This window comes from Kogia breviceps, chromosome 11, assembly GCF_026419965.1.
Source record: "Kogia breviceps isolate mKogBre1 chromosome 11, mKogBre1 haplotype 1, whole genome shotgun sequence".
NCBI lineage: Eukaryota > Metazoa > Chordata > Mammalia > Artiodactyla > Physeteridae > Kogia > Kogia breviceps.
In genome coordinates this window covers 13,573,958-13,601,001 of record NC_081320.1, presented here as the reverse complement: position 1 = coordinate 13,601,001, position 27,044 = coordinate 13,573,958, and the positions used below count along the sequence as shown (strand labels likewise).

General features: G+C 44.7%; 2 protein-coding genes across 12 annotated transcripts in view; one reads left to right on the top strand and one right to left on the bottom strand.

Annotated features, from left to right (window-relative positions):
• The first annotated feature begins 3,789 nt into the window (after positions 1-3,789).
• On the top strand, positions 3,790-15,751 carry MRPL35 (mitochondrial ribosomal protein L35). Its single transcript, XM_059079372.2, has 4 exons — positions 3,790-3,876; positions 10,100-10,289; positions 10,933-11,077; positions 13,903-15,751. Exons 1-4 carry the CDS (start codon positions 3,834-3,836, stop codon positions 14,089-14,091), a joined length of 567 nt encoding a protein of 188 aa, XP_058935355.1. The 5' UTR covers positions 3,790-3,833; the 3' UTR covers positions 14,092-15,751.
• A 1,711-nt stretch (positions 15,752-17,462) lies between these two features.
• REEP1 (receptor accessory protein 1) overlaps positions 17,463-27,044 on the bottom strand; it is a 116,382-nt gene continuing 106,800 nt past the window's right edge. For 6 of the 11 annotated variants that reach the window (XM_059079366.2, XM_067007264.1, XM_067007266.1 and 3 more), the window contains 2 exons: positions 22,565-22,716; positions 17,463-20,542 (listed from right to left, as the gene is read on the bottom strand). In XM_059079366.2, the coding sequence (XP_058935349.1) occupies positions 20,471-20,542; positions 22,565-22,716 (224 nt within the window). In that variant the 3' untranslated portion in view covers positions 17,463-20,470. Of the gene's footprint in view, positions 20,543-22,564; positions 22,736-27,044 lie in introns of those variants that run through there. The other 5 variants (XM_067007271.1, XM_067007268.1, XM_067007270.1 and 2 more) reach the window with 3 other exon arrangements.

Sequence of the window (27,044 nt, the reverse complement as noted above, 5' to 3'; positions counted from 1 at the left end):
GAGAGGGTGGGCCCTGCTTAGCCGGAAAGGGCGATTTCTCCTTCCGGGTCGCGCTCGGGGTTCTTGGCTGTTACCCCAAGCTCGGGTTTCTAGATGTTAGAGAGGCGTAGCAGTGCCTCAGGACCTCGGGCTCTGGTCCGCGCGGAAACCGGGCAGGTGTGACTCCGGAGAATTCAAGCAAGAAAGCACCTCAGCTGTTTCTGTCAGCTGGATATTTCGTAGAAAGGAATGGATTTGCCCAGAGTTACGTAAACAATGGTGTTGTCTCGGTTTGCGCGTTCTGTTCGTTTGGCAGCCCTTCCGGGAGTCATCCTGCTTATGGGAGACGGGGTGAAAGAACATTGGGGAGATTTTTGTGCAGAATGTGTCGTTCACGAATCTAATAAATAGCACAGCAGGAATAGAAACCCTGATTCTTCGGGTGCCACAGCTTCTACTCCTTCCATATTAAACCACACCGCTTTCTTCATCAAGTTTTTATTTTAGGAAGATAATTTTGGTCGCAATCTGTGGGATGGATGGGAAGATGAGGTCAGTGCAGAAACACTGTTTCAAAGTATTCCACTGAGTCTGTAATCAAGGTAACACACGTTAAATACTGAACACCGTATTCAATGCTATTAAGTACTAATAATGATCTTACCGTCAATATATCGTAGAAACTAAATAACTTGTGTGTCTCTTGCGTTTGCGGAGTACTTTCAAGTCTCAACTAGGTACTCTATTGTAGTATGGTGTTCTCCCTAGAGGTACACAATGCTACTAAATCCCACTTGTTAAGTAGAGAAATAGGTTTGAAATTATCTAAAATGAAATAATTACTTATGTTTATATAGGTTCAGTGCTTTTCAGGGTATTTTGTAATTACATTACACTCTGTATTTCATATCGCCATCGCTTAACAGCCTTCAGAACAGTCTCCCATCTTTTTTAGTAATTTTAATTATTGAACTGCAGTCTCCCTACCCCCCATCTCATCCCTGCCCACTGCTGTCATGCTGGGTGATGACTTTTCAAAAACCTTGACCATAAACCTTTCAAGGCCAGTGAACATTTTCAGTCTCTCCAGCCATGTATGCCTTGAACCTGAACAGCATTAGCAACTTCTCCAGCTTCAAGATTTCAAACTCCAAAATTAATTTCTGTAGTTTCCTGACCTCTCGTTTGACCAAGTCCTTAATCCTCATCTTCCACGTGCGGTTTAAGATTTTTTTTTTTGCTTTTGCTTTAAAATGGACTCTCCTAAAGTAACTCAGAAGTTTAAATCACTCTCTTGTTCAAAAACATGCCACATGGCAGTGACTCCCACTGGCAATTCAAAGACCCTTAAGAAACATCTCAGAGCACTTTTCCAGCCTGTGTGCATGTTTTATGGCTCAAAGTGGCCACCATAGATGGGAGATCAAGATAGCAACAATAGTGGTTCAAGCTCATCACCCACTTGTCTACCCTAAAACTCGGAGAAACTGAAATAGAACCAACTCAGTGGTTCTCAAAGTGTGGTATGGGACCCCTGGTGAGCCTGAGACCCTTTCAGAGGGTCCATAAAATCAAAACAACCTTCATATGGGACTTCCCTGGTGGTCCAGTGGTTAAGAATCCTCCTTCCAATGCAAGGGATGCGTTGATCCCTGGTTGGGGCACTGCACTAAGATCCCACATGCCACGGGGCAACTGAACCCATGTGCGCTCTAGAGCCCGCAGGACACAACTAGAGAGCCAACGGGTCGCAGCTAAAAGATCCTGCTTGCCACAAAGAACATCCTGCGTGCTGCAACTAAGACCCGACACAGCCAAATAAATATATTTTTAAAAATCAAAACAACCTTTGTAATATTAAGATATTATTTGCTGTTTTTACTCATTATACATAATTGTAGAGTTTTCCCAGAGACTACATGACAAGTGATACCACAACAAATTGAATGCATAAGCAAATTTTAGAATCCAGCTTTCTATTAAGCCAGACCTTAGAGATTTGCAAAAAGGTTAAACAATGCCACTCTTCTCGCTAATTTTTTTAAATTTTGAAATAGTTATTTTTAATAAAAATATCTGTGTTAATATGTAATAGGTCTTTTTTTTTTTTTTTTTTTCTGCACCACGCCAGCATGCGGGATCTTAGTTCCCCTATCAGGGATCAAACCTGTGCCCCTGCAGTGGAAGCACAGATTCTTAACCACTGGACTGCCAGAGAAGTCCTTATAATTGTTGTTTTAAAATGAATTAATAAGTGCAATGGCAGAATACTTATCGCCCAGTAAGTCCACATTCTCCTAAACCCTGGAGCCTGTGAATATGTTACCTTTCATAACAAAAAAGAACTTTGCAGGTGTGATTAAATTAAGAATCTTGAGATGGGGAGACTATTCTGAATTATCTGTGTGGACCCAACGTAATCACAAGGGTCCTTAGGAGTGACGGGGGAAGCAGGAGGGTCAGAATCAGAAAAGGAGGTGTGACAATGGAAGCAGAAGTCAGAGTGATGTGATTCTTGGCTTTGACGATGGAAGGAGGCAAGAAGCCTCTAAAAGCTGGAAAACACAATGAAACAAACTCTTCTCTAGAGCCTCCAGAAGGAACACAGCCCTGGATACCTTGATTTTAGCCTTGTGAAACCAATTTTGGACTTCTGACCTACAGAACTGTACGATAATAAACTTGTGTTGTTTTAAGCCACCTAATTTGAGTTAATTTGTTATAGCAGCGATAGGAAACTAGTACAATACGTATTTAAATTTTTTCTCAATTTTACTTTCCAATATAATACATTCTAATAGATATAATCTATATAATTACAAGCTCTTTGGGATCCACAATTTGTAAGCATGTAAAGAGGTTCCAAGACCAAAAAGTTTGAAAACCACTGCTCTAAATAAATCCTGTGTCTCTCTGTCTTGGCTTCCTCTCTTCTCACCTTAGCTCTTGATGCTCTTACTGCCAACAGTGAGTGACCTTGCCCTCGTTAAAGAATCCTCCCCATTCTTTAAGATCCATGTTATACTCTATCTCCTTGTCTCTGATCACCCCAACCAGAAACCTTCCCTCCTTAACTTTGAACTGCCCCATCAGTCATTTATCTGCCTATTATGGTCTGTAGTTGTCTCCTTATTAAATGTGAACTCCTTGAGACTCAGTGTGTGACCCTTACCCATTTCAACCAGTAAATAGTGCCATATATTGTATATGCGTCGAGTATCTTAGACTACAAGGATGGGAGAGAGGTTTGCTGTTTATTTTCTGTTTGAATGAACATTGTTTAAAAATGTATGATCACTAATTTTCAGGAATAAGATAAGGTATGTAGATTGTTCAGGAAGAGTTGAGGTGCTGTTCTACCAAATAACAGTGTTATTGATTAGAGAGAGAGACAAAAAAAGTGTGTGTGTGTGTCTGATGTTCTCGGGATACTTACATTCATTTGATTAGAGGTGGCATTCAATTTTTTAAAAATATTCTATTAATGTTGCTATTTCCTGTTAAGTTAGCCCAGCGTATCCCAGCTTTGGAAGGATACATTTTATTCTTTCAAACTAATTTAATGAAATGAGCAAAAAGAAATTGTTTCAAATATGCTGGTACTTAAATACATCTTTCAGTCAAATGCTCAGTAAGAATTTATTGAGAGCCAGGCACTATTCTACAGGCACTTGTTTTACATTGGTGAAGGACAGCCTGGCATAAAGAAGATATTCAATATAGGTAGACTTTAACGTTCCTTTATTCATGTTTTTAACTCCCTTCCCCGACTCCGCCCAGGTTACTTTTCCTTAGTGTCCTCTTGCTCTGAAGCTTTTAGATCCAATTCGGCTGCCGTAAGGCAAGGCGGCAAGATGGCGGCCTCCGCTTTTGCGTGTACTGTGAGAGCAGCCTCAGGTCAGTGGGCAGCGAGGAGCTCGATTCATACCTTCACAGAAGGGGGGACTGGCGCGGGATGGAGTGGGCGTTTAGCGTGGAGGCTAACAGGGAAAAAAAAAAAAAAAAGAAAGAAGGGGGGTCGTTATATGAGGCCAGAGGTTTGTTCCGAATTTTCTCCGGGGCGGCCTGTATTCGGCCGCCAGCACCGGAGATCCCCGAGATTCTTGGACCCTCGCGAACCGGGGTGTCCCACAGTTTTGGCTTCCTTACCGGCTCCTAGCCATTCCGCCTTCCCTAGAAAACAAACCAGAAGGACGGGGGTGGGGGGCGAGGAAAACAGAAAAGTCCCACCGAGGCTAGGATCCGCCACTCACGAGCTTTGACCTTGAAAAGTTATTTAATCTCTGAACTTCAGATTCTACGGCTCTGAAATAGGGATAACACTATCCACCTGAGGACTAAATGAGCTCGAGCACGTAAAGCGCCTCGTGTAGTACCCGGCATGTGGTAAGCGTGGCTGTATGAAATGCACACAACGTGCAGGGAGTGCGGCTGCTTGCTTCGCTCAGTGGCGGCCCTAGGGCAGCCTTAAGGACTTCTTGACAGAGAGATGACGGAAGCGAAGGGTTGCCTTTACTGTAGGGACTTTTGCAAAAGTTAAAGATCATTCAAATAAGATAGGATGATCGGTAAATTACGTTCACCCAAAATAGGATAAAATTTCTGTGGAACAAGACTAGAAAGAAAAAAGTGTAAAGTTTCCAACTGTTATAGAAGAGCTGGTTTATGTGCGGTATTTTTCAATTGTGAAATATAACATATAAAGAAAAATGTATATAGCATACATGGCTACCTTAACAAATAACTCTCTGGCAAACATGGGGTATAACTAACACCCAGGCCGGGACATAGAACACTACCAGGAGCCTTCACCTCTGTGTGCCTCTTAAACCAAAATTGCCCGTTTCCACCAAACATAAACACTATCCTCACTTTTATTATTACCTTGTCTTTTTTTCTGTAATAGTTTTAAGATGTATATGTGCATCTCTAAGTAATATATTTTTTAGTTTTGCCTGTTTTTTTACATTCCGTGAACGGAATCACATAGTATGTACTCTTGTGTCTTCTTTTTCTTTGTGAAATTCATTCATTTTACACGTAGCTGTCATGCTTTCTCATTGCTATAGAATGGTCTCTTACGGGACTGCCCTACAATTCTGCATTTTACTATTGATGGGCATTTGGGTGTTCCCACTTTGGGGCGGTTAGGTGCAAAGCTGATTGGCCTTGAGTCATGGTGCATGAGTGCAAGAGTTTCTCTATGGTGTGTGTGTGTGTTTATACATATAAAACTAGCTGTGGAATTGCTGAATCAGAGAATATGTATATATTCTGCATTGCCTGATGCTGCCAAAGTGATGAGCTTATTTAAAGTCACCCAGCACTGTATGCTCCATATCCTCATCAGCAGTTGGTATTGTTAGACCTATACATTTTTTCAATCTGGTGAGTATTTAGTGGTGTCTCGTTGGGGTTTGAATAGCATTTCCCTGATTAGTAATGAGCCTGAATACCTTTCCACATGTGTATTAACCATTTGAATTTCTTTTGTGAAATACTCAAACATTTTCCCCATTTCTCTATTGAATTGTCTTACTGATTTATAGTAGTTCTTTATGTATGTTGGATGTGTGTCTTTTCTCATTTAAATGTGTTTCCAATATATTCTCCCACTCTGGCTTGCTTTTTTAGTTTGTTTAAAGTATCTTTTGATGTAAAGTTCTTATTTTCATCAATTTGGATTTATTGTCCTTGTTTTTTAACAATTGATGATGTAGGCGGGTGTTAACTCACTATGGTATTTAGATTCCATTGAAAACATTTAAAAGAGTGATGGGACAGCTTATTTTTAAATGTCAGTTTTAGAAATATACTGGAAATTACATCCTTTTTAAACTATTTAAAATTTTAGATATTACTTGAAATTTTGTGAAAGGGTACATAATTTTTCAAGATTCATTTAGAGGGTGTGGGATAAGAAAAAACCTTGAAGACCACTAGTTTAGACACTGTCACACTCACCTCCCCTTACCCCCACGTTCCTTTGATTCCTGCCACAGGGGGGCTGTTTGTAATTCCCCAAACAGAGCTCCCCAAACGTACTACATACTATGTATTCCATTTTTGGCCTTCTGTTTCCACTACCTCCTCTTGTTCCTTCAAAACTGGTTTTGTGTCACCTCCTTCATGAAAACATCAGTGTTCTCCATACAAGAGGGTGTTTAAGAGAAAGCCTGTCTGTACTAAAATTCCCAAAGAGGGCAGAAGACTGAAGGAGCAGTTAATTACTGCCCTTGATTTGTGAGCTGCCCTTTGGTTAACACAGTCTAAGTTGGACTTTGGTTTTTACAAGCTAAATCACAGTGTTGGTCCAGGAGAAGGTATGGTGGATAAAGCCTCCCAAGTCATTTTCCCAGAAACTGCTCTCAAGCCAGTCACCCTTCCTGTTGTTCCAGGAACCACTTTTTTCTAACCTCAGTTTGTTTATCCCTGGTTTCATTTTGTTAATTTTGGTCTGTTTTTCCTTTTACTGAGATCACTTTGAGTCTAGATAGTCTATCTTTTCACAAATATGTTAATAAGCCATGGTTCCCAGCTTGTTTTTTATGCAGATTTGCTAAACATGCCTTGTACAGCTTCAGGACCTTCATATAAATTGGGGAAAAATAAGAGTCAATTAGGGAGCCAGGAAGACACTTCCACCAGGAGAACAGCAATCAACTAATTTGAGTACAGTTTCCAATCAGCTTGGAATTTACCTAATTTATTGTCCTGCCCACATTTCTATATTTATTTAGAATATAAGAAATCTTTTCACATGCCTTCCTAAAGTCAGGATACACTGTCTAGAAAGTCTCATGATTTCTCAGGCTGGTGACTACATCAAAAAGTGCAATGAAGTTCTTTTCAAGTAACAGTTTACTCCCAGTTGATGAAAAAATTTTTTTTTCTGTGCATTTCTATTTATCCATTCTAACATTTTTTTTTTCTACAGATAAGCCTGTAGTTTACCCAGTTATTTCTGGACTCCCATCTGCTCACCTCCTTCAGGGGCAGTTTCCAAGAACTTCTCAGAGTTTTTGTTGTGTTTTTTAATTGAGATACATCAAGCTCCGATGATCTGTGAAAATTGGGACATTTTGTTGTCTACAATCCTCCTATTCACTTAATCTTTCAAAGATTACCTCCTGGATTGTAATCATGTCTGCAAATAGTTTCAGTTCTTTGAGATATAAATTATTTATACTTGGAGATTTGAAGGGATTGAACCTGGGCCACGTTAGTGGAAGCCCAGAATCCTACCCACTAGGTCACCAGGTGACTGGAAATTGTTATCTCTGATGGAGAGGAGAAAAGCAAAATAAGAGTTTTAAGTATTCCATCTTCCTTCTGCCACCTGTTAACGTTATGCCATCTTTGTTAAGCATTCCTCAGCTCTTTTCTGTTGTCTGCTTTTAGCATTTATTAAATGTTTTCTCTATGTCAGGCACTCTTCCTAGTACTTTACATATTTTATCATATTTAATTCTCATTACCTGCTCATGGTTAACTTCATTTATTTTTTTTCAATAAATTTATTTATTTATTTATTTTTGGCTGCGTTGGATCTTCGTTGCTGCACGCAGGCTTTCTTTAGTTGCGGCGAGTGGAAGCTACTCTCTGTTGTGGTGTGCGGGCTCTAGGCATGCAGGCTTCTGTAGTTGTGGTGCATGGGCTCAGTAGTTGTGGCTTGCGGGCTCTAGAGCGTAGGCTCAGTAGTTGTGGTGCAAAGGCTTAGTTGCTCCACAGCATGTGGGATCTTCCCGGACAAGGGCTCGAACTTACGTTCCCTGCCTTGGCAGGTGGATTCTTAACCACTGTGCCACCAGGAAAGCCCATGATTAACCTCATTTAAATTTGAGGAAACTGAGGCACAGAGAGGTTAACTAACTGGCCCATTGTCACACAGCTAGTAAGTAGTAGAGCTAGAATATGAACCCAGTCTGGCTCGAACACTGGCATTTCACTTCTCCACACTGCCCCTCTTTTATCATGTGAAATCAGTGCAATGGACAATAAGAAAGTGGTTCCAAGCCCTCACTTAGTATCAGACTCACCTGTGGAGCTTTTTTTTAAATAAATAAATTTATTATTTATTTATGGCTGCGTTTCTGCATGTGGGCTTTTCTCTAGTTGCGGTGAGCAGGGGCTATTCTTTGTGGCTGTGTGCAGGCTTCTGATTGTGGTGGCTTCTCTTGTTGCGGAGCACAGGCTCTAGGTGCACGGGCTTCAGTAGTTGTGGCACGCAGGCTCAGTAGTTGTGGCTCGCGGGCTTAGCTGCTCCGCAGCATGTGGGATCATCCCGGACCAGGGCTCGAACCCGTGTCCCCTGCATTGGCAGGCAAATTCTCAACCGCTGTGCCACCAGGGAAGTCCTGTGGAGCTTTTTTTTAACTAACTATTGAGGTATAATTTACATACCATGAAATTACCTGTTTTGTCCATACAGTTTTTTTTAAAATTTATTTTGGTTTTGGCTGCGTTGGGTCTTCATTGCTGCGTGCGGGCTTTCTTAGTTGCGGCGAGCAGGGGCTACCCTTCGTTGCAGTGCCCGGCTTCTCATTGCAGTGGCTTCTCTCGTTGCGGAGCACGGGCTCTAGGCACATGGGCTCAGTAGATGGGGCTCACGGGCTCTAGAGCGCAGGCTCAGTAGTTGTGGCGCACAGGCTTAGTTGCTCCGTGGCATGTGGGATCTTCCCAGACCAGGGCTCGAACCCATGTCCCCTGCATTGGCAGGCAGATTCCCAACTACTGCGCCACCAGGGAGGCCCTGTGTGTACAGTTTGATGTAGTGAGTTGTGCAGCTATCACCACAATCCTCTTTTCAGATATTTCCATCATCCTGTGGAGCTTTATCAATGTGCACATTCTTTTTTTATTATTATTTTTAAAATTTTTATTGGAGTATAGTTGATTTACAATGTTGTGTTATTTTCTGCTGTACAGCAAAGTGAATCAGTTATACATATACATATGAACACTCTGTTTTAGATTCTTTTCCCATATAGGTTATTACAGAATATTGAGTAGAGCTCCCTGTGCTATGCAGTAGGCCCTTGTTGATTATTTATATATAGCAGTGTGTCTATGTCAATCCCAATCTCCCCGTGTATCCCTCTCCCCCTTCCCCCCGATAACCATAGATTGTTTTCTATATCTGTGACTCTGTTTCTGTTTACATGCACATTCTTGAGTCCCACACTAGCCTCACTCAGAATCTACAAGTGGAGTCAGCTCTGTGAGTGATTCTGCTTTGCAGCCGTGGACTCTGAGTCTGGTGATAGTGTGAAGGATTGATAAAGAGGACTGCGTTCAGTCCACACATCTAGGCCTTCCGTGATCTGCCTTCTGAGCTGCCCACCTTGTTACCCACTACTCCCCAGCCATCCCCGATAGTCAGGCAAACAGTGCTCAGCCTCTGTGGCAGGTCCAGTCCCCGCTCCCGACATGGATTTGTTTCGGCTTCCTTGCCTTTGCGCACGTTGTTCATGCTGCCTGGACTCTGTGCCTCCTCCTCTCATGGCCTGTTCATTTTCTAGAGGGCAGCTCAAGTACCTCTTCTGTTTTCTTTATGAATCCTCCTCCTGCCACCTGCTGTCTCTCTGCGGAGCCGAGGAGCGTTTGTGTTTCTGCCTTGCCATTCCCTACGTGCAGGAGTTCTGTGTATTCACAGTGTAAGATCTGGTGGTGGGAATTAACATTGCATGCCTTTTGTCCCCTACTGTTGAATGTAGAACTAGGACACATCAGACTGGACGGTGATGATGGTTGCACAACTCTCTAAATTTACTAAAAAGCATTGAATTGTACATAAATGGGTAATTTTGCGGTGTGTAAGCTATACCTCAAGAAGGATAAAAAGATCCACATGTGAGTCTGATGCTCAGGACCCCATTAATTATGTATAATACTTGGTCACTTTGGTACATTACTTCGTTTTAAATATCTGGGTGCATAATTTGGTTTTTCTTTCGGCCATGCCCCGCAGCTTGCGGGATCTTAATTTCCCGACCAGGGACCAAACCCAGGCCCCGGCTGTGAAAGCGCCCAGTTCTAACCACCGGACTGCCAGGGAATTCCCTGGATGTGTATTTTGGAGTGTCATATTAAGTATATATGCTTCTCTCTCTCTCTCCAGGAATCTTACGGCCCCTGAGTATTTGGGCATCTTCAGCCTATCGAAACTGCTCCAAGAATGCCTGTCTTAGTTCTGCAGTGTCTTCCCGACATTTCAGTCACATTCAGACACCGGTTGTGTCCTCTGCTCCCAGACTGATCACATCTGTCAGAAACCTGACATGTGGGCAGACTGCCACAGTCCTCAATAGGTTGAGTATATTTCAGTAAACATGATGCTTGGACAAAAATTCTAAAATCTTCATGCCTACGACATTTTAGAAGTAGATGATATTCTTTGCCGGTTTATTATATAGACTTTGCCTGAAGGATGGGAGACTATACACGCCGGCATCAGGGATGACTACACAGGGCCCACTTCTGACGTTCTAAGATGTGGTTTCCCGGGTGGAAGCTGTCAGCCGAAGTGGGGGTGTGAACAAGATGCTCAGCTTGCAAGGCTCGGGTGCGTGCGCTGCTCATTCAGTCAGCAGATATTTAGTTAAGCACCCCTGGGTGCCCAGCACCATACTTGGCAAAGACGATACGAAGATAAAAATAAGTTAAAGTCCTCAAGGAATTTATAATCTAGTGGCAGATGGATAAGGCATCAGGTGATTAAAACATAGCAGGATAAATTCTCTCCTAGGGGTTGAGGGGGTAGATTATGCGGGACTTGCAAACTGATGATAGTTGCCATTCTTATGTGTAGTGTCACGGATCGTTTGGAGTAACAGTGTTTATTGAAAGTGAGCTCTATTCCAGTGGAGCTGCTGCTTTCATTTCTAAGTACAGAAATGGATTTTATCCTTTAATGTCTTACTGCTGAGTTAAAAATTTTTTAATATATTTTAGAGTGGTCCCCTTGCTCCCAAACATCCTGAAGCCACCAGTCAGAACTGTAACATACTACAGTTCAAGAAAAGGCAAGAGAAAGACTGTGAAAGCTGCCATCTATAGGTTTCTTCGACTTCATTCTGGCCTGTGGCTAAGGAGGAAGGTGAGTGTTCACACGGTTACTTGCTTAGAAAAGGAGTGTGAGGTTAGATTAAACTGAAGCAGAAGTCAGCCTGTGCCTTGACACATCTTCCTCCCATCCTGCCAGCAGCTTTTACAGTGCTGAGCTCAGTCCCAGCTTGGCAGGCATCTCTTCATGTAAGTGAATACATGTGAAGAAAACGTTTTTAACACTCATATAACAAAATATTATTCACAATGGCAAAAGTCTTCACTGCAGGACAGGTTCATCTCAGGTCTCTTACATGTCTGTCTTGTCTGATGATTACCGGAATCCCTTTGAAGCCCCCGATGTGTAAATAACCTGTGGGGAGGCTCTGTTTAAGCCCAGAGCATTAAAACAGCGGAGCGGACTTCAGCAAGGACTTAGTCCCGTGGTGGAGATTTGGGACCGAATAGCTTCCAGCCTACCTTGGATTGGGTTCTCCAGGTGGCTTAATCTTTATGGCGGAACATTAACCGCTCATATACTTGTTTTAAATTTGACTTTGTAAGTTTTTCTCTGTTGGTGTGTATGATTGGTGATCATATCAGACAGAACCCCAATACTTATTCTGGCCGGGGACCATGGCCTTTAGAGGGGGACTCTGACAGAGTATTCCTACTCTGCTCCCACAGCAGCAGGTATTTTCCATTCATGTCCTTATTATTCATGGAAACAGAGTAGGTGATAATTAGAAAGCAGCTGAAGACCAGAGTTTTGCAAAACACCTTTGAGTTTTGATAACTTCAAATCCTAATTCCCTTTTACTACTTGGGAGTTAACAAACAATTCTTTAAACATCAAAATTTGTTTCCCTGTGAAAATAAGATAATTGGTAGCATTTCCTCACTATTTGAAAGGTACTCTGTTACAAACAATCCTAAATTTGTAGACGAATAATTGGAATTCTGAGCTCACTTCTCCATTGGAACAATACTGTGATCGTTTCCCACACTAGTCAGTAGAAGCTCATGTAATCCATAAGTAGCTGAACTAAGTAATTCAGCAGATAGTTATGAATTTTGGACCATTGGAAACATTTCCTCCCCTTTGTTATACTAATTATTTCCAGGTCCTCATCTGGCCCTAGATAAAATAAAACAGGTGGTTTTCCTTGCCTTCCTTTCCACATCCCTTTTCCTGGGCCCTGAAACCCTCACACTGTTATAAATGACCTGATCGAATTCTCCAATCATAATACCTAGTCCCTGCTCAAGGCCCCCAAAAGTATTCCATATGCAGAATGGCCTGCTTCATCAAAATCTAATTTTAAGAAGAAAACAAAAATCTGGGTGGGTTAATTTACACTAATGTATAAAAACAAAGTATTTTCTGCAGCACCGTTTCATCCAGGTGTCCCTAATTTTTATTGCTTATTCCCTCCTTCCATTTCTGAACCTGTAGATTGTCTAAAAAGTCTCAAGCATTTTCACAGTGGTTACATTCCACAGCATAATCTTCAAAGGAGATTATTCTGCTGTTGATGGGCAGGACAGCAAACTAGCTGTTTGTGTGTCAGAGATGCACAGGGATCCAGATTGGCTTGCAAACTAGAAAATGGTTACACAAATATGGGGATTTTTCTTTGAATCTTTCAACTTAGAATTGTAAGTAATGAGAAGTAACCATCTAATCTCTGGCGTTTTAAAGCCGGAACTCTGAAATGACCCTTCCTTATTTCCAAGCATCACTGTACTGTACAAGTTGCTGGTCACAGTGATGACACTAAGGCATGTCAGAAACCCCAAGGCACCTTCTCCGCAAAGAGCTGTGGTTTGGTTCAGTTAGTGTGCTGCCCTAAAGAGCCCTTGGTTTGAAAGGACCCAAATGCTCTTACCAATAGCTGCGTTTCTAGTCTCACCTCTCCTATAAATTACTGTAGCCAAGCATTAACCTGGGCGGCAACTAAGGTCTCTTCTAGTTTAAACAGGCTATGATTGGGAACTCCCTGGCGGTCCAGTGGTTAAGACTCCACGCTTTCACTGCCGAGGACCTGGGTTCAATCCCTGCTTGGGGAACTAAGATCCCACAAGCTGTGCAGAACGGCCAAAAGAAAAAAAATAAACAGGCTATGATTATAGTTTTATATTCGATCTAACTATCTATTTCTTCAAAAATTAATTCTTCAAAATTAATAATGTGATTCCTTCACCACTCCCAATAATAGTTTTCCTGCAGTCATTATTCCATAGAAAAGTACTTACTGTAGAAACTGGTCCCCCCAGTGTGTGAAAAGAATAAATGACACAGTATACTTGAGAACTCTGCTTCTCAGCCTTTGTAATACTTAGGCCCCCCTTAAATGAACATAAGTGTCACCCACTAGCCGTACTGCCTTCATCATCCTCCACTTTAGGAAGATAGCAGTGTAGTGGTTAAGAACTCTTATTAGTTCTCTGACCTCAGTCTGCTGCTTAACTGCTCTAATTGTTTCTCTTTTATCTGTAAAATGAGAATAATCGTATGCTATTGTTGAAGATTGTTGAAGAGATAATAAGGTAATGCATACAAAGTTAGCTGTCACAATTATGTATCATTACCCTGTACTTCACCAGCCACAACGATTTATTTAGCTTTATTTGCTGTGGCTTTAATTTAAATAATCTCTTAAAAACTCTTAAATTATTAATATTCCTTTTTCAAACTACACGCGATTTCTCTGTCTAACCCCACACTGAGAATCCCATTTTTCTGAAAAACATACCAGTCCCTATGAAAGTTTAGTCTTTGTTTCCAGCAGGCCTATGAACCATGACTGGTTAACATATCTGTTGTTTCCTATATAATATAATGTTTTAAATTGTCTTTGTAATATCATTTAACAGGCTGGTTATAAGAAAAAATTATGGAAGAAGACGGCTGCAAGAAAAAGACGCTTGAGGGAATTTGTCTTCTGCAATAAAACCCAAAGTAAGCTCTTAGATAAAATGACAACATCTTTCTGGAAGAGGCGAAACTGGTATGCTGATGATCTTTATCAGAAGTATCATGACCGAACAAACTTGAAAGTATAGATCAGAAGTTTTATGATTTCCCAGTTATCGAATGTGTATCTTTGTGTATATGATGTCTTTGCAAAGATGAAATAGTATAAGATATGATGTAAATTGTACCAACTGATACGGAAGCATGTAGTACCAACGTTAAACTTACCAATGTTTCAAAACTTAATGGATTAAACATCCCCAGATTTGTTCAGAGAAATAGATATTTTAAATTTTGATTATTTTTAACAAATGGTAATGGCTTAAATAGTTCTTCCAATTAGGCTTATTTAGTTGCAAGGAATCTCCAGTTAGGACAAACGTAAAAAGACTGTAAAACTAACAAGTTAGCTCAAGCAGTGTGACATTATCTTAAGGATATGTGCCTGGGAACGCAGGAACACCTCACACCCCCATCTCCCACGCAGAACTAACCCCCAGGCCTCAGGAAGAGCAGACATTACATGGTGACACTGGATCTGAGGCACCTCCAGGGCCCGCAGCAGCAGAAGTGGTGGATCTTTAGGCTTGGGGTCTGCCACGCACGGGGCTCAGTTCTTTTTACATCACTGGCTCCATTCTCTTTCCTCACCAACTTCTCTGATTCACAGCTTTTGTTTACTCTTAGTGTCTGCTTCCCACAATAACGCTAGTGTGCACCTTTGAGGCACTTTTCTCCATCGTGACCCTCAGCTCCTATATCTCCAGTCTCTAACTGACTGCAAGGAGACTCTAACTGGGTCAGTTGGTCCTTTTACACCAGGTCTCATCAGGGGTCACCGACCAGTGTAGGGAACCGGCTGTTCTGAAGTCAGGAGCCCACCCTGGCCCATTTGATCGAGGCTAGCAGGTTCACGTGGAGCAAAAAAACAGTTACGTGAGCAGTTTCCCTCAGAGGTGAGCCTGGGGTGGTAACACGTCTGGTTTACTAGGTTCACTGCATTCATAGCAGTTCTCACTTAGTTTATTGGAACAGGATTTTTATTGAGAGAAGAGTCGATGAAATAGCCTTTCAGTATGCCCATTCGTGAAGCTAAAGAGGCTGTATAAGTGGAGACAAAAACTTTTTAACCAAGAGTTAAAAGATACTATATTTTATAAAAGTTCATTTATCCACTTGAGATTTCATACTTGTAATTGTGCGGGTAAACTTTTTCCAAAATTTTCCAAAGACACATTGTAGAATCTAAAGGGGAAAAGTAATCTCAGTCATTTTTAGAAACGATGCCAAAGTTAAGCATTGTTCACATGAAGAGGGTCAGGTAAGCGGCATTGAGGAAAATTCAGCTTTTCAGGATGCTTACAGTCCAGGGCAGTGGTTCTCCGCTCTCCCGTCAGAATCATCTGGGAAGCATTTTCAAAGAGCAGAGCATTTTGACTGGTTGAAAAACCATTATTAAATACTATTATGCCTCAATTACTGCTTCAGATCCTTTAATATAATAGTTGGTGATGATAAGATGTAGTTCCTCTATTAATAGATGAAGATAAAAGATTACCAAATTGGAATTCTGTGGCATATCAGACTAGGATTATTGGAGGAACTCCTTGAAACCAGTGTGTGTCTACTAAAAGGAAAAAGGGTGACAAGAGAGTGTTCTCAAACTCCAAGGCCCAGTGTGTGTCTATTTATGGGACCAGTTAATAAAGAACAGACATTTGATTTGAGACGAGAATCTCAAGAACCTGACGCATGGAATGGCTTTCTGTTTTGATGGGTTTTCATTTCCTCATGCTTCTGGGGTAGCAGAAGCCAGTCCCTCACAAGGCCTCCACATCATTTCTCACCTGCCTGGCTCCTTACCTCTTCCACTCACCCCTGGAAGCGGGATGGATCTGGTGCCCGAAGAAGCTGAAGAGGAGGAGCCTTTTCTACCACCTCCGTGACTTTTTAGTGCAATGTGGACAACAGGGGTCTCTGGGCCTCAGAGCACCTTGGTTTCCCCTCTAGGCCAGGGGCAGGAGAGGTAGAGACAAGGGCTGGCTAAGGCCCCAGCAGCCAGAGATGGGCTGAAGTGGAAGGGCTGACAGGCACGTGATTTAGGGGAAAGGGAATTTTCATACATGTAATTTTTGTTTTATGGGCAGCAGGGCTTATCATCTACAGTGATTTTATAGTTTGACAACAAAACATCTTATTACATTAAAGGGTCTATCTAAATGACATTCACGTATATGTAGAAGTAGAATTTATTTAACACCTACTACGTCCCAGCATGTATCCACAAGATGGCTAACCCTCATACCAACCTTGCAAGGGAGATATTATCTGTCCCTAGTTTAGATGTGCAGAAACTGAAGCTCACAGAAGCTCACAGAAGGTTAAATACGTTACCCAAAATACAGCCAGTAAGTCACAGAACCCGGGTCCATCGCCTTGGAATCCTGTGTATTTCCCCAAGTCTTCTAACAGCATATGAAAATTCACATCAAAATCAACAAGTGACTGTAATCTAGCACCATAAATACTAAATACTTCTTTATGACACCGAACCAAGTCAGCTTTTAAATTTTATAACTTTGCTTCTCTGTTATTTGTCAGCTCTTAACCTGGTTAATATCAGTTCTGTTGACATTGGACTTGGCTCAGGAAATGATTAATGAGTGGATTTTCAGCCTTCCTTTGCATCCCTTCTTTCTTTCAGTCCTCTGTATCGTCTTCTTTACCTGCTGCTGCTATGCTTTACAGTCCTCGTGTCAAACATATAGGACTATAAAGGCAAAGAAAATGAGTGTTTCGTTGTGACGTTTCAGATTTTGAGTTTCCAAGTCTTTGGGGGTTTTTTTGGTTTTGCTTTTGTTTTTTTGTGTTTTTTTTGGCAGCACCATGCAGCACGTGGGACCTTCCCCGACCAGGGATCAAACCCGCGCCCCCTGCAGTGGAAGCGCGGAGTCTTAACCCCCGGACCGCCAGGGAAGTCCGTGTACCCATTTATATCTTAAAGGCAAGGGCTGCAGTGGCATTAAGGGCATCCATCACTCCCGGTGCATCTCCATGTGCCCCGCCCTCTTCTGAGCTGCATCCCTTCTCCCGCATTTGCAGATGAGGACAGAGGTTCCTAGAAGGAAAGCAACAGACCAAAGTTCTGTTTGCAGAATTAAAACTGCCTTGCAGGTGAACTACCCTGTTTTCACAGCTACCTAGTTTCCACTGGTGACCTTTAAAAATGTAAAACAAACATAGTACCAGATTTATATTTATGTGATCAACTGGTTTTCAAAGCACAGATATCTATCAATTGTTTTCTCTTTGCAACAATTCTGTGCAGTAGGCACAGAGCCAAGTCGCCAGGCACCAGGCCAGTCAGTGGCTGAGTACTCAGCTTCCAATCCTTGCTGACGAATACATTTGTTTTTAAGTATCTTCTCTTTCCTCATAAGCCCAACATTACAAAGATGTCTTTTAAAAGAAAAATGTTAAGACTTTATTCAAGATATATATCAGGCATTATAACAAAACAGCAGAACTTCAACCTTTGGAATACTGTAATTTTACATCCCTTTGATGCACAGTTCAGTATACTATTTGATTACAGATCATTCTATGGGGATTACAGAAATAAACCAAGGGCAAGTGTACACAGTCACAGTCCAGAATGCCAGCTCTCTTGTGTGCCGTTTGTGAATGAAGCACACATCGTTTACCATTTCCAATACTGTGCAAGGTGAACAACTAGGAAGGTACTCAGTGGTGGTCGTGGTTGACAAGCACTGTTATCACAGACACATGGACAGTATACTACAGAGAACACACATTTCAGAGGCCAGCGAAGTGAGCAAGCTATTCACACAAAGCCAGGAGGGATTATGCTTAACTCTCCGGTTTATAAATACAATACCACGTCTCATCTTCTCAGAAACAGAACAGGTGCTCAATAGCAAAGAACCGAAAATTACTACATGAAAAGTACAGACTTTGCAGCTAGCATTTTGTAAACAGCCTGTGTCTGTAAATCAGCCAATTAAAAACATTCAGTTTTATCCTCTAGACAGAACTCCACATCACTACGTGTACACTTTGAGGCATTCACATTTTATGTCAGTCCACACAAATATACAGCTTGTTGGATAAGTAAACATGTTTTGCCAGAAATATGACAGCTGCTCTCAGTTGTACGGTGAGTGTTTTTAAGAGAGAATCCAACTCCCTAACCAACACTTGAAGGAAAAATAGTTACATTAAGACAGCAGTTTGGATACCTTTATATTTTTTAAATCTTAAAGGAGAAATAATACAGCATGTCTGAGAGTAGAGTGCTTCAAACTTGTTTTTGGCATAGTTGAGTGCAAACTTCATAGCCCATACTTGTTAAAACTCTCCATTGTAAAATGGTGAAAATATAGCTTGTTCACAATAGGATTTTAATCTCTGCTGCTAAAGGCATTTATTATTTTGGCAAAAAAAATTGCGAAAAAGCTGCTTAATAAGTTAAGCTTTTTTTGCTTTTGTTTCATAATTCTGGGTACTCCCAATGACAGGTAAATACATTTTAAAGCATATATTTTTCCTCTGTCTGAAACTATTCAGTGAGCTTGAAGAAAACAGGTTTTCTGTCTTCCCTAAGGGGTTTAGGTATTAGTGGGTATGGGGCACAGACAATGAACAGACAGCCTCTGTTTGCCCTCTGAACCACAAATTTGCTTTTAGGTTTATTTTCCTAAATCCTTTTGTAAATTACAAAGTCACCTTCAGAGGCATTGTGGGGAAAAGGGATTTAAATATGCACATCTGGTAACAATCAACTTCAAGTCAAACCCTGTCGGAGGTGGCTAAGATCCAGCCAATGTGTCACCAGCAAAGACTGATGTATGTTTGCGTAGCCCAGTCTTTAACTGGGCCTGTTGATAGCTGATTGACAGTAGCTTCTATGTGGTACATAACACTCTCTAGTGTTCAGCGCCTATCTATGAACAAACACAATCCAAGTATTATAAGTAGCTGGGTTGTGACCCAGCTGCATGCATCACACGGAAAGGAAACACCAACTCTAAGCGTAAGTACATGAGTCCTACATTTAGGCTCAGCTCTACCAGGGGAGAGCAGCTGCCTCAGACCAAAATGCTATTTAAACCAGATTCTTCTTTTCAGATAAAATTCTCAGTCTAAGCGGGGAGTCCCCTCAGACAGTGATTTGTTCTCTTCCTAAGCGATGCGGGCTTCTATGAAGTACGAGCGCCCGTGAGCGTGCGACATCTCTCTCGTTCACATTCTGCACAGGCCAGGAAGGGAACAGAGGGCATGTGCCAGAGCTGCCCGTGAGCTGGGGAGCAAGTCTCATCCACGAAGGTCTCAACCTCCGAAACCTTTCTAGAACCCAGCGTTTGGATCGTTACCCAGGTGTCTCAGATGTACTTCACCACATATCTGAAACAAAGCATGATTGTAGGGTTGCTTTTGTTTGGGTGGATGGGTTGGTTTTCACTTAGCGTTTCCTGAAACAAGGCGCTCCCACTGTGGGCTCCTCTACCTGGGGAAATCAGTCACAGCACTGGGTCCTATTATGGAGACACAGTCATCGTCAAGCACTTCTGAACCACTCAAAATGATTCCTTACAACAGCTCTGGAAGTCTACATGCCCGAGAGAAGTTCTACCAAGGGCGAGGCTCCTGCCGAAGACAATGATAAATCCTCCGTAAGGATTCAGAAGCTCCTAATCCTGGATCCATGGGAGAGACGAGCTTCCTGTGACTTTCATTCTAGGCTGTTCCCCTGACTTCCTTACACTCACACACCCGTTACTAAAATGTTGCCTCTCTTCATTCTAGACTTCTCTGGTCTGTTGACTAACTGTCTAAAGAATATGGACCGTCAGCCTGTAGGAAAAGGGATGTTGTACTCGAGTTGTATTTGGAAGCTTCATAAGCACATCTGAGACATTCTCTAGGATCAAAATAATTTTTTACACTTCTGTTTTTGCAGTTTTCTTACACATCAGAACCTCTGGCAGCCCTTGCAAGTCCACTATATTAAGCCAAAAGCCGTAAATATGTACATCGTAATCCAAAGTACTAGTACCAAGAACAAAAAAAAAGTTAAAAAGAAAATTGCTTTCTTTGCATATACAGGACTAAAAAACGAAGTATGCAACCAAGAAATTACAAATGTGCATCCCAGCAGTGGGGGTGATTCTATTTCTAAAACACTGCTGTCTGTACGCCGGTCCAGTTGGGGAAAACTGCTGACCCCCAGCACACTACCTTCCCCTTTAGCCTCTCCCCAGCAAAAGAAAGAAAAGGAGTGGGGAAGGGAAACTCTTTTAAAGTGGAACAGGGGAGAGAGGAAAGGCCATGTCCGAGGCTGCACGCTCAGTACACCAGCTTGCGGGTTTCTATGTTATTAGTGAATAAATAGCTCTTTAAGGCAGAGAAGAAACATTCTGTGGATCCAGTGCTGTTGGCTCGTCTCACTCACGCGGTTTCAGTGGCCAAGGATGAGGTACTTTTCTTCCTGAAGCGAGATCGAAGGAATCTAGGCGGTGCCTGGTAGAGGAAACAGAAAAAGGACCCGTCAATTTGGCATAGCGTGGAAGCTTTCGAGGACAGCACCCGGCTGGGTGTGTGTTGAGACTCCAGCTCCTTTGGTCAAATGCACACGTGTGTGAAGAGGCTGGTGCGGCCGGGGGCCCGCTCGGAGTGTCCACAGTAGGAATCGGAGTCACGGCCCAAGCATCCCCATGAAGCTGAGCCAGGTGAGGAGCCCGGTGCCTCCCTCTTCATGTTCTCCTAAGTGCCTGGATCTCCCAAGGGAATGGCTACACAGAAGGATGACACATCTTGTTTCTGCCTTGAGAGCAAAATGATCTTACCAAGTGACTCAGCAGAAAGACCTCCACATCTCTTCCCCTGGGAACCAGCCCCGTGTTACTTGGTACGTGCTTAAAATTTCCATCACCAAATTTCCAGTCCTCTTTCTGGAGGTGAGATCCCTTCATGCACAGCAAACCACACAACAGAGGACACACTGCCTTTAAGTATGAAGGGTTCCATCTCATCCTCCCTACAAATGACTATCCAGGGACCCCTCCTTCCATGGGACACACAAATCACAGAGGAAGTGACTATCACGGTAAAAGAAAAGGGAAATGTTTTCTAGCGTAGCACTCAAGGGGGTTCACAAGTGGCCCCAACTCTCTGTACTCAGCTTCGTTTTCTACACTCTGCCCTTTCATACCCTCCATCCCTTCTGACCAGAGGTCCTTCCCCGCTTCTCTGTCCGAAGTCACTCCTGAGCCCCACCCACATGGCCCACTCACAGCCAGGACCAGCTCCTTGGTTCTCACATGGTTTGGCACGTGACAGGGCATCAGGGGACTTTGCGCCCACGGGGGAGCGTGCCTGCTCTGTGCACTGTGTCCCCTGCCACACTGTGACTTCCTGGGAGCAGGGCCGAGTTCACCACCACGTCCCAGCAAGGAGCTTGGTGCCCAGCGGGCACACGGAAGGGAGGCAGAAGAGAAAGAAGCAGGAACGGAAGGCTCTGGCCTTGCCCATCCTGAGTCCTCACGCTACACCTCTGGGACTAGGAAATGTTTACCAGCCACCTCTGGACACAGTAAGGAAAGAATCGGTGAAACCCTCTGTTTTAGGGATCTGCCTCAAGCACTTTAACCATAAACAGTAAAGCAGTTTGCTCAGCTGTACAAAAACAAAAGCAAAAAGGCACAACGCCTCAGGACCTAGATTGGTTCTGGCACCTTCCCTGCCCTCTGGGAAGGAGGTCAGCCTTTCCGTGCACTGCCTCGCCCGAGTCTCACAAGGGTCTCTGCTCTGTGGGCAGGAGGGACTCCCAACTTGGCCTCAGAGGGACTCTCAGGCCGCAGTGTCAGCAGGAGGGGAAGGAGGGGAGATGTGATGGGACAGGGAGGAAGACTCTGGGGTCCCCCGATCCTGCGGGCCCTACACCCCAGCCCAAGGCTGGTGACCCCGCACAAAGCAAGGCCCTGAGGCTCTAGGCGTGGCCCTCCTGCTGCCAGAACTCCATCTGCATCTACAACTGGCAAGAGTACACAGATAAAGTGTATTGTTTTGGTCATTTCGAAGGGCTGTGCCCCTTCTGTAACATTTTCTGAACATCTATGTTGTACCAGGCACTACGGTGTCATGGAGATACAGGGATGAACACGCTTTATTTATAAAGACTTGTCATAGAACACATTCTGAGTTTTTCTTCCTCCAAAACACTCATTTGGTTGCTTTTCATTCACACATCACCTTAGGCTGGTAGTTGGGTTTCTTGTTTGTTTGTTTTTTTAATCCCTAGGCACTGTCTCACCTCTCCTATTTCCAAATAAAAGTAGTAGGGTCTTTTTTGCCCCTTGGCAAGTAGCTGGACGCTACGTAGTGGCTTGTCCTGCCTGTTTGATGGAGGGAGGTGTCCCCGCCCCAGGCACTCAGGAGATGTTGGGCGCCCCAAGAGATGCCGCTCCCAGGAGCCCCAGTTCTCCAGGGCAGAGCCCTTTGTGCAAACACACGCTCCGCCCCGCAGCCCCCAACACCGTGTACCTCCAGGGGGAACTCCGTCCTTCGAGGTGCTTTATACTTGTACATGAAATCCAGCAGGTCTTCCTCCTCCTCATCGGAAAACGCCAGTGGGTTTTGGACCTGGTGAGGCTCCCATGCCTTCACACCACCCTCATTCACATCCCCCTCAACCACTGAATGTCCATTTACAATCTATGCAGAGGAGACAAAGTACAGCGAGGGGGGATCAGTGTAGAAAGGAGCGAAGAAGGGCACGCAAGCTCAAAGTTAGGCACACAGCACGGCAAGCCAGGCCGGTTAGGAGAGCCGAGGCCCCGGTATCCTCCAGCGATACTGCAGAGGATCCAGGATCATTGCAACTGTGAGACTGGTCAGGCGCTGTGCATGGGAACGAGCACAGGCTTCAGAATCTACCGATAAGCAACCAGGGGAGGTGGGGACAGCGCTGCCTTAACTGAGACATGTCTTAACCCTGCAGCTTAGAGCTGCGAGGCCATACCAGAAGAATGCTCCAGGAAAGAATCTCTAGAAAAGATGGTGGCAGTGACCTCTGGAGAGGAATAGCACAGTTTTCTATAATACAAACCAGCAATGCTGACAGTGCCTTAATTACACTTGCACATTCACCTCCAAGCATCCTTTAAGAGACAGGATGTAAAATGCCAGGAAGCCTTCCGAGAGAACCTTAAGCAAAGCTATGTAGATTTTTCATTTCAAAGGCCAAGTCCTAGAGAAGCAAAGGAGCCTAGTGGAAGGAGACTCTAGCAGCAGTCTTCCCCTCAAAAACGACAGCAGGATTCCTGTTTTGGTCTGCCGTGACTGATCCACAGGGAAAGCACCAGAATGGATTCACGTCACTGAGCGCACGGTATTTTTTTGCAATGTTCAGTGCTGAGCACAGTCCATCTCATCTGGCCACGTGGGCCTATCTCAGTCGAGAGATAAAATACCTCCTGCCCATACCCAGTTTATCTGACACCCAGAGACACATCTTTCTAGGCTTCGTATATTGTTTTTACCTAGAATCACAGAATGCACAGCCAGGGGGCCCTCAGATCACCTGGTCCAACCACCCCGAGGCCTACAGATAAAAACCAGAGCTCTTTCTGGGACACCCTGCTACTTCTCCCCAAACCATTTTCAGCCACCAAATGTGTTCTCTCCATCAAAAGGGGAAATAACAGCACCCGGTGCGGGCTTAGTAAAACAGACAGCAGAAGCCTAATCTTGAGCCGCTTTCCCGGGCATTGCTGCTATACTCGCAACAGCCGGCAGGAGGCAGCACGAGAGCAGGGCTGCCTTAACCACGGATTTCAAAGCTGAACTGTAGGCTGGGAGCAACCCGCTCAGACAGCACCTGAGGAAGAGCCAAGCCCGAGATGATTAAACTTCCTTTGCGTTTTTTTGCTCCAGTGCATCCCCGAGCCTGTCTCCTCCGGGTTTAGGTTCCCTCTGGTCCCTTCCCCTGGCCAAATCAGCTGCATCCTTAGGACTGAGGAACATGAAGGCTGGCAACTCCAGGGAGCCCTCCCTGAACGCTCCGGTCCTGCCTGGCGCCTCTGCTCCCAGCGGGGCTTGGAATGTGTACCACATGGCCTGTGCTGCGCACCCTGCTCCTCCTGTCCGTCAGTCTCACTGCCTCAGCCCCACAGAAAGCATCCTGAGCCATGGCTGATGATTCTCGGCCCCTCTGAGCACCTGACCCCAGGGTTGTACCCACAGTGGCTGCTCGTCCACTAACCGAGGTGGAGACCTGATACCATCTCAGAGGGCTTGGCTCTTGTCCCAAATCAGAACTCGACACCTATCACAAGGACATTCCTTCTGGACACCTGCCAGGAGGAAAAAGAGACAGGCCGGCCCAGGCCCGAAAGCTCTCAGACCAGGCCAGAAACTGCAGAAGCAGCCTGGCCAGCTCCGTCCGCCCCAGCACAGAACCCCACATCCTGAGAACGGGCTAGGGGACTGGTCTGAGTCTGTGCCTCTGCACACGTGGTTCCCTCTAAATCCGGGGCCAGGGCTTTCTCTGTCCTGATCACTCTGGGGTTCAGAGGGCAGCCCAGAGTCACCAAAACATCCTCAGGCATCGAACAATTCAGCCTGCTCACATGGTCTGGATTCACTGAGGCTGAGCAATGAACTCACACATTACCAAAATAATAATAGTCATCATAACAACAACTATCTCAGGACTGAAACAAAAATGGCTTTGAGTTTGTTCTCCACTGCATCCTTGAGCATGGACTGAAGGGTAGAAAAGAAGTGACCCTCTGGCCCACTCAGAGTGATGGATCAAGGGGAACCCAGATATCCAGGCAGGAATAGAAAACAATCATTCAACTCAGCAGAGGTGGGGAGGAAAGGAGGTTAGTGTGGGCAGCTTGGGGGCTGGAAGTAGCTTCGGATGGAGGCCACAGAGGAGAGAACCTGCTAAAAAGAGAAGAATCACACTGCTCCCTGGGTTCATGGAGGGTTTCTGCCAAGAATGTTGTTTGTAATGTTCTGCCTGACTCTCGGGACCCACTGTGGACAAGCTGAGCCTCCGGTTGGCTACCGTGTTGTGACGCTGAATCTCTTAACTGCGTTTCCCTCTTTGCACTGGCTGCCAGGAAGCCCAGCATCTTGGACAGTCTGTGACTTTGTGACATGCACTTAAACTTTTCTTCTCACTCTGCCTCCATCTTACCTGCCGATTCCCTTTCTCTCAAGCTTCATTTTTCTTAGTTGGTTCAATTCGTCATCTGTATTTCCACAACCAGACTTAAATCCTTTGTGGAACGGGGAGGAGTATAAATGAAGATACACACCCCACAGAACCGGTCCCACCAAGACGGGCGCCAAGACGAAGATGAGTGGCTGGGCAGAAACTTCGATGGTGGGCCTCCTCAGCCCCCCTCTCCCTGTAGATCCTAACAGAATTTGTGACTGAATAGGTTCTCACCCAAAAGGGTACTGCTGCCCACATCTTAATACTCTGATGGCTCCTGAAGACAACTTGTATGAGGAGTATCTCATGCAAGGTCACGGCCACAACCACCTCCAAATCTCAAGGAACGGCAGCCAAGGCCTTGAGCCCGCAGAGCTGACCGTGGTGCCCGAGGCTGCGCGGCCTCTAGCAAAGGACAGGGGTCGCTCTTATTTTCCACAGCGGGCGAGTGAGTGTGTGTGGCCTTGACTGACTTTCTGTATTAGCAGACGTTGTCTCCAGCAGGCTAGGGAGCAGCTGCACCTCTTCTCTCCGTGGAGAGGCCAGGGAGGGAGAAACTCCCAGCCCTCCAAGGCCGAGCTGGTCCTTCTGCGGGAGGCCCGGGCCTCCCCATCCCACCAGTGCGGCAAACACCCCGGGTTAGCAAACACTCCCCCGCAGCACACGTTAGTGGGAGCCGTTAATGAAAGTCAGCAAAGGCATCTGGAGGAGCGCACGCCCATCTGAAACACTCACATCAGCGTCCCCGACAGCCACCGAGGAGAAAGAAGAGAATATATTCTGTTAGGGAAGGACCTCTGGGGATGAAACTCACACACACGTGTGAGCGTTCGTGCACACACACAGGTATACACACACGGACACACGCGCTCTCTCCGCCCCGCGCTCCAAACCTCTGACGGCTCCGGCTGCTGAGGAAAGAAACTGCCCCGGGGCCACCCTCAAGAAAGATGCAAGTCTCTCTTTCTTTTAATAGAGAGGATTAAAAAGAGATGACTCTGCTTTTTATATGTCCCATACACTTGATTTTTTTTAAAAAAAAAGGAAAAAAAAAACCCCACCTCTATGACTAATTTCAAGCAGTAATAGAATTCAGTTTTCAGCTCTCTATAACATCAAGGCAGGTAGAGAGAAAAGAGGGGAGAAAGGGCGGTAGGTAGGAGCGGGAGAGAGAGAGAATAACAGAAGCACAGAAAAAGAGAGACAGATGTGTAGGAGACAACAGGAAACGATTAACAGATGGGCAGGAATGGAGCAGAATGTTCTCCTGCTGCCTGAGACGCACAGATGGAAATCATTTCGGGGGACCAGGAGGGCCCCTCTGACCAAAGCGTCTGTGACCCCCTGAAATCCTCTCTCCCAGCATCACTGTCCCAGCCCCGGGTGTGAGACCAACCTCCCCCCACACCATCTGCTGACACTTCACACTCAGCGCCCTTCACCCGCCCGCCCGCAGAAAACGGGTCAGAGCTGGAAGGGCCCCAGGGGCATCGAACTCAAAATGCACCCCCCTCCCCTTTACAGAGGAGGAGACTGAGGCCTGGAGAGCCAAGGGTTTTTCCCACCATCACAGGGGGAAATGGTGTGGACAAGTCACTAGCTGGTTCCTCGCAAGAAGACCTTAGGGAGACGGGGAAGAACTCCAGGACCCTGGGTGTCAAGAGGGCCAAAGCAAGGCAGGGCTGGGGCAAAGGCTCCCAGGTCACAACTCTGAGCAGGGCCACCCCAGCCGGAGGCCTCCAGCGAGCCCGACCTGCTGTCCAGTCCCCAAGAAGCCCCCATCCCCGCAGCTCC

Coding starts and splice junctions, on each gene's coding strand:
- MRPL35 (XM_059079372.2), top strand. CDS start 3,834: ATGGCGGCCTCCGCTTTTGCGTGTACTGTGAGAGCAGCCTCAG. Junction 3,877..10,099: donor TACTGTGAGAGCAGCCTCAG/GTCAGTGGGCAG, acceptor CTCTCTCTCCAG/GAATCTTACGGCCCCTGAGT. Junction 10,290..10,932: donor ACTGCCACAGTCCTCAATAG/GTTGAGTATATT, acceptor AATATATTTTAG/AGTGGTCCCCTTGCTCCCAA.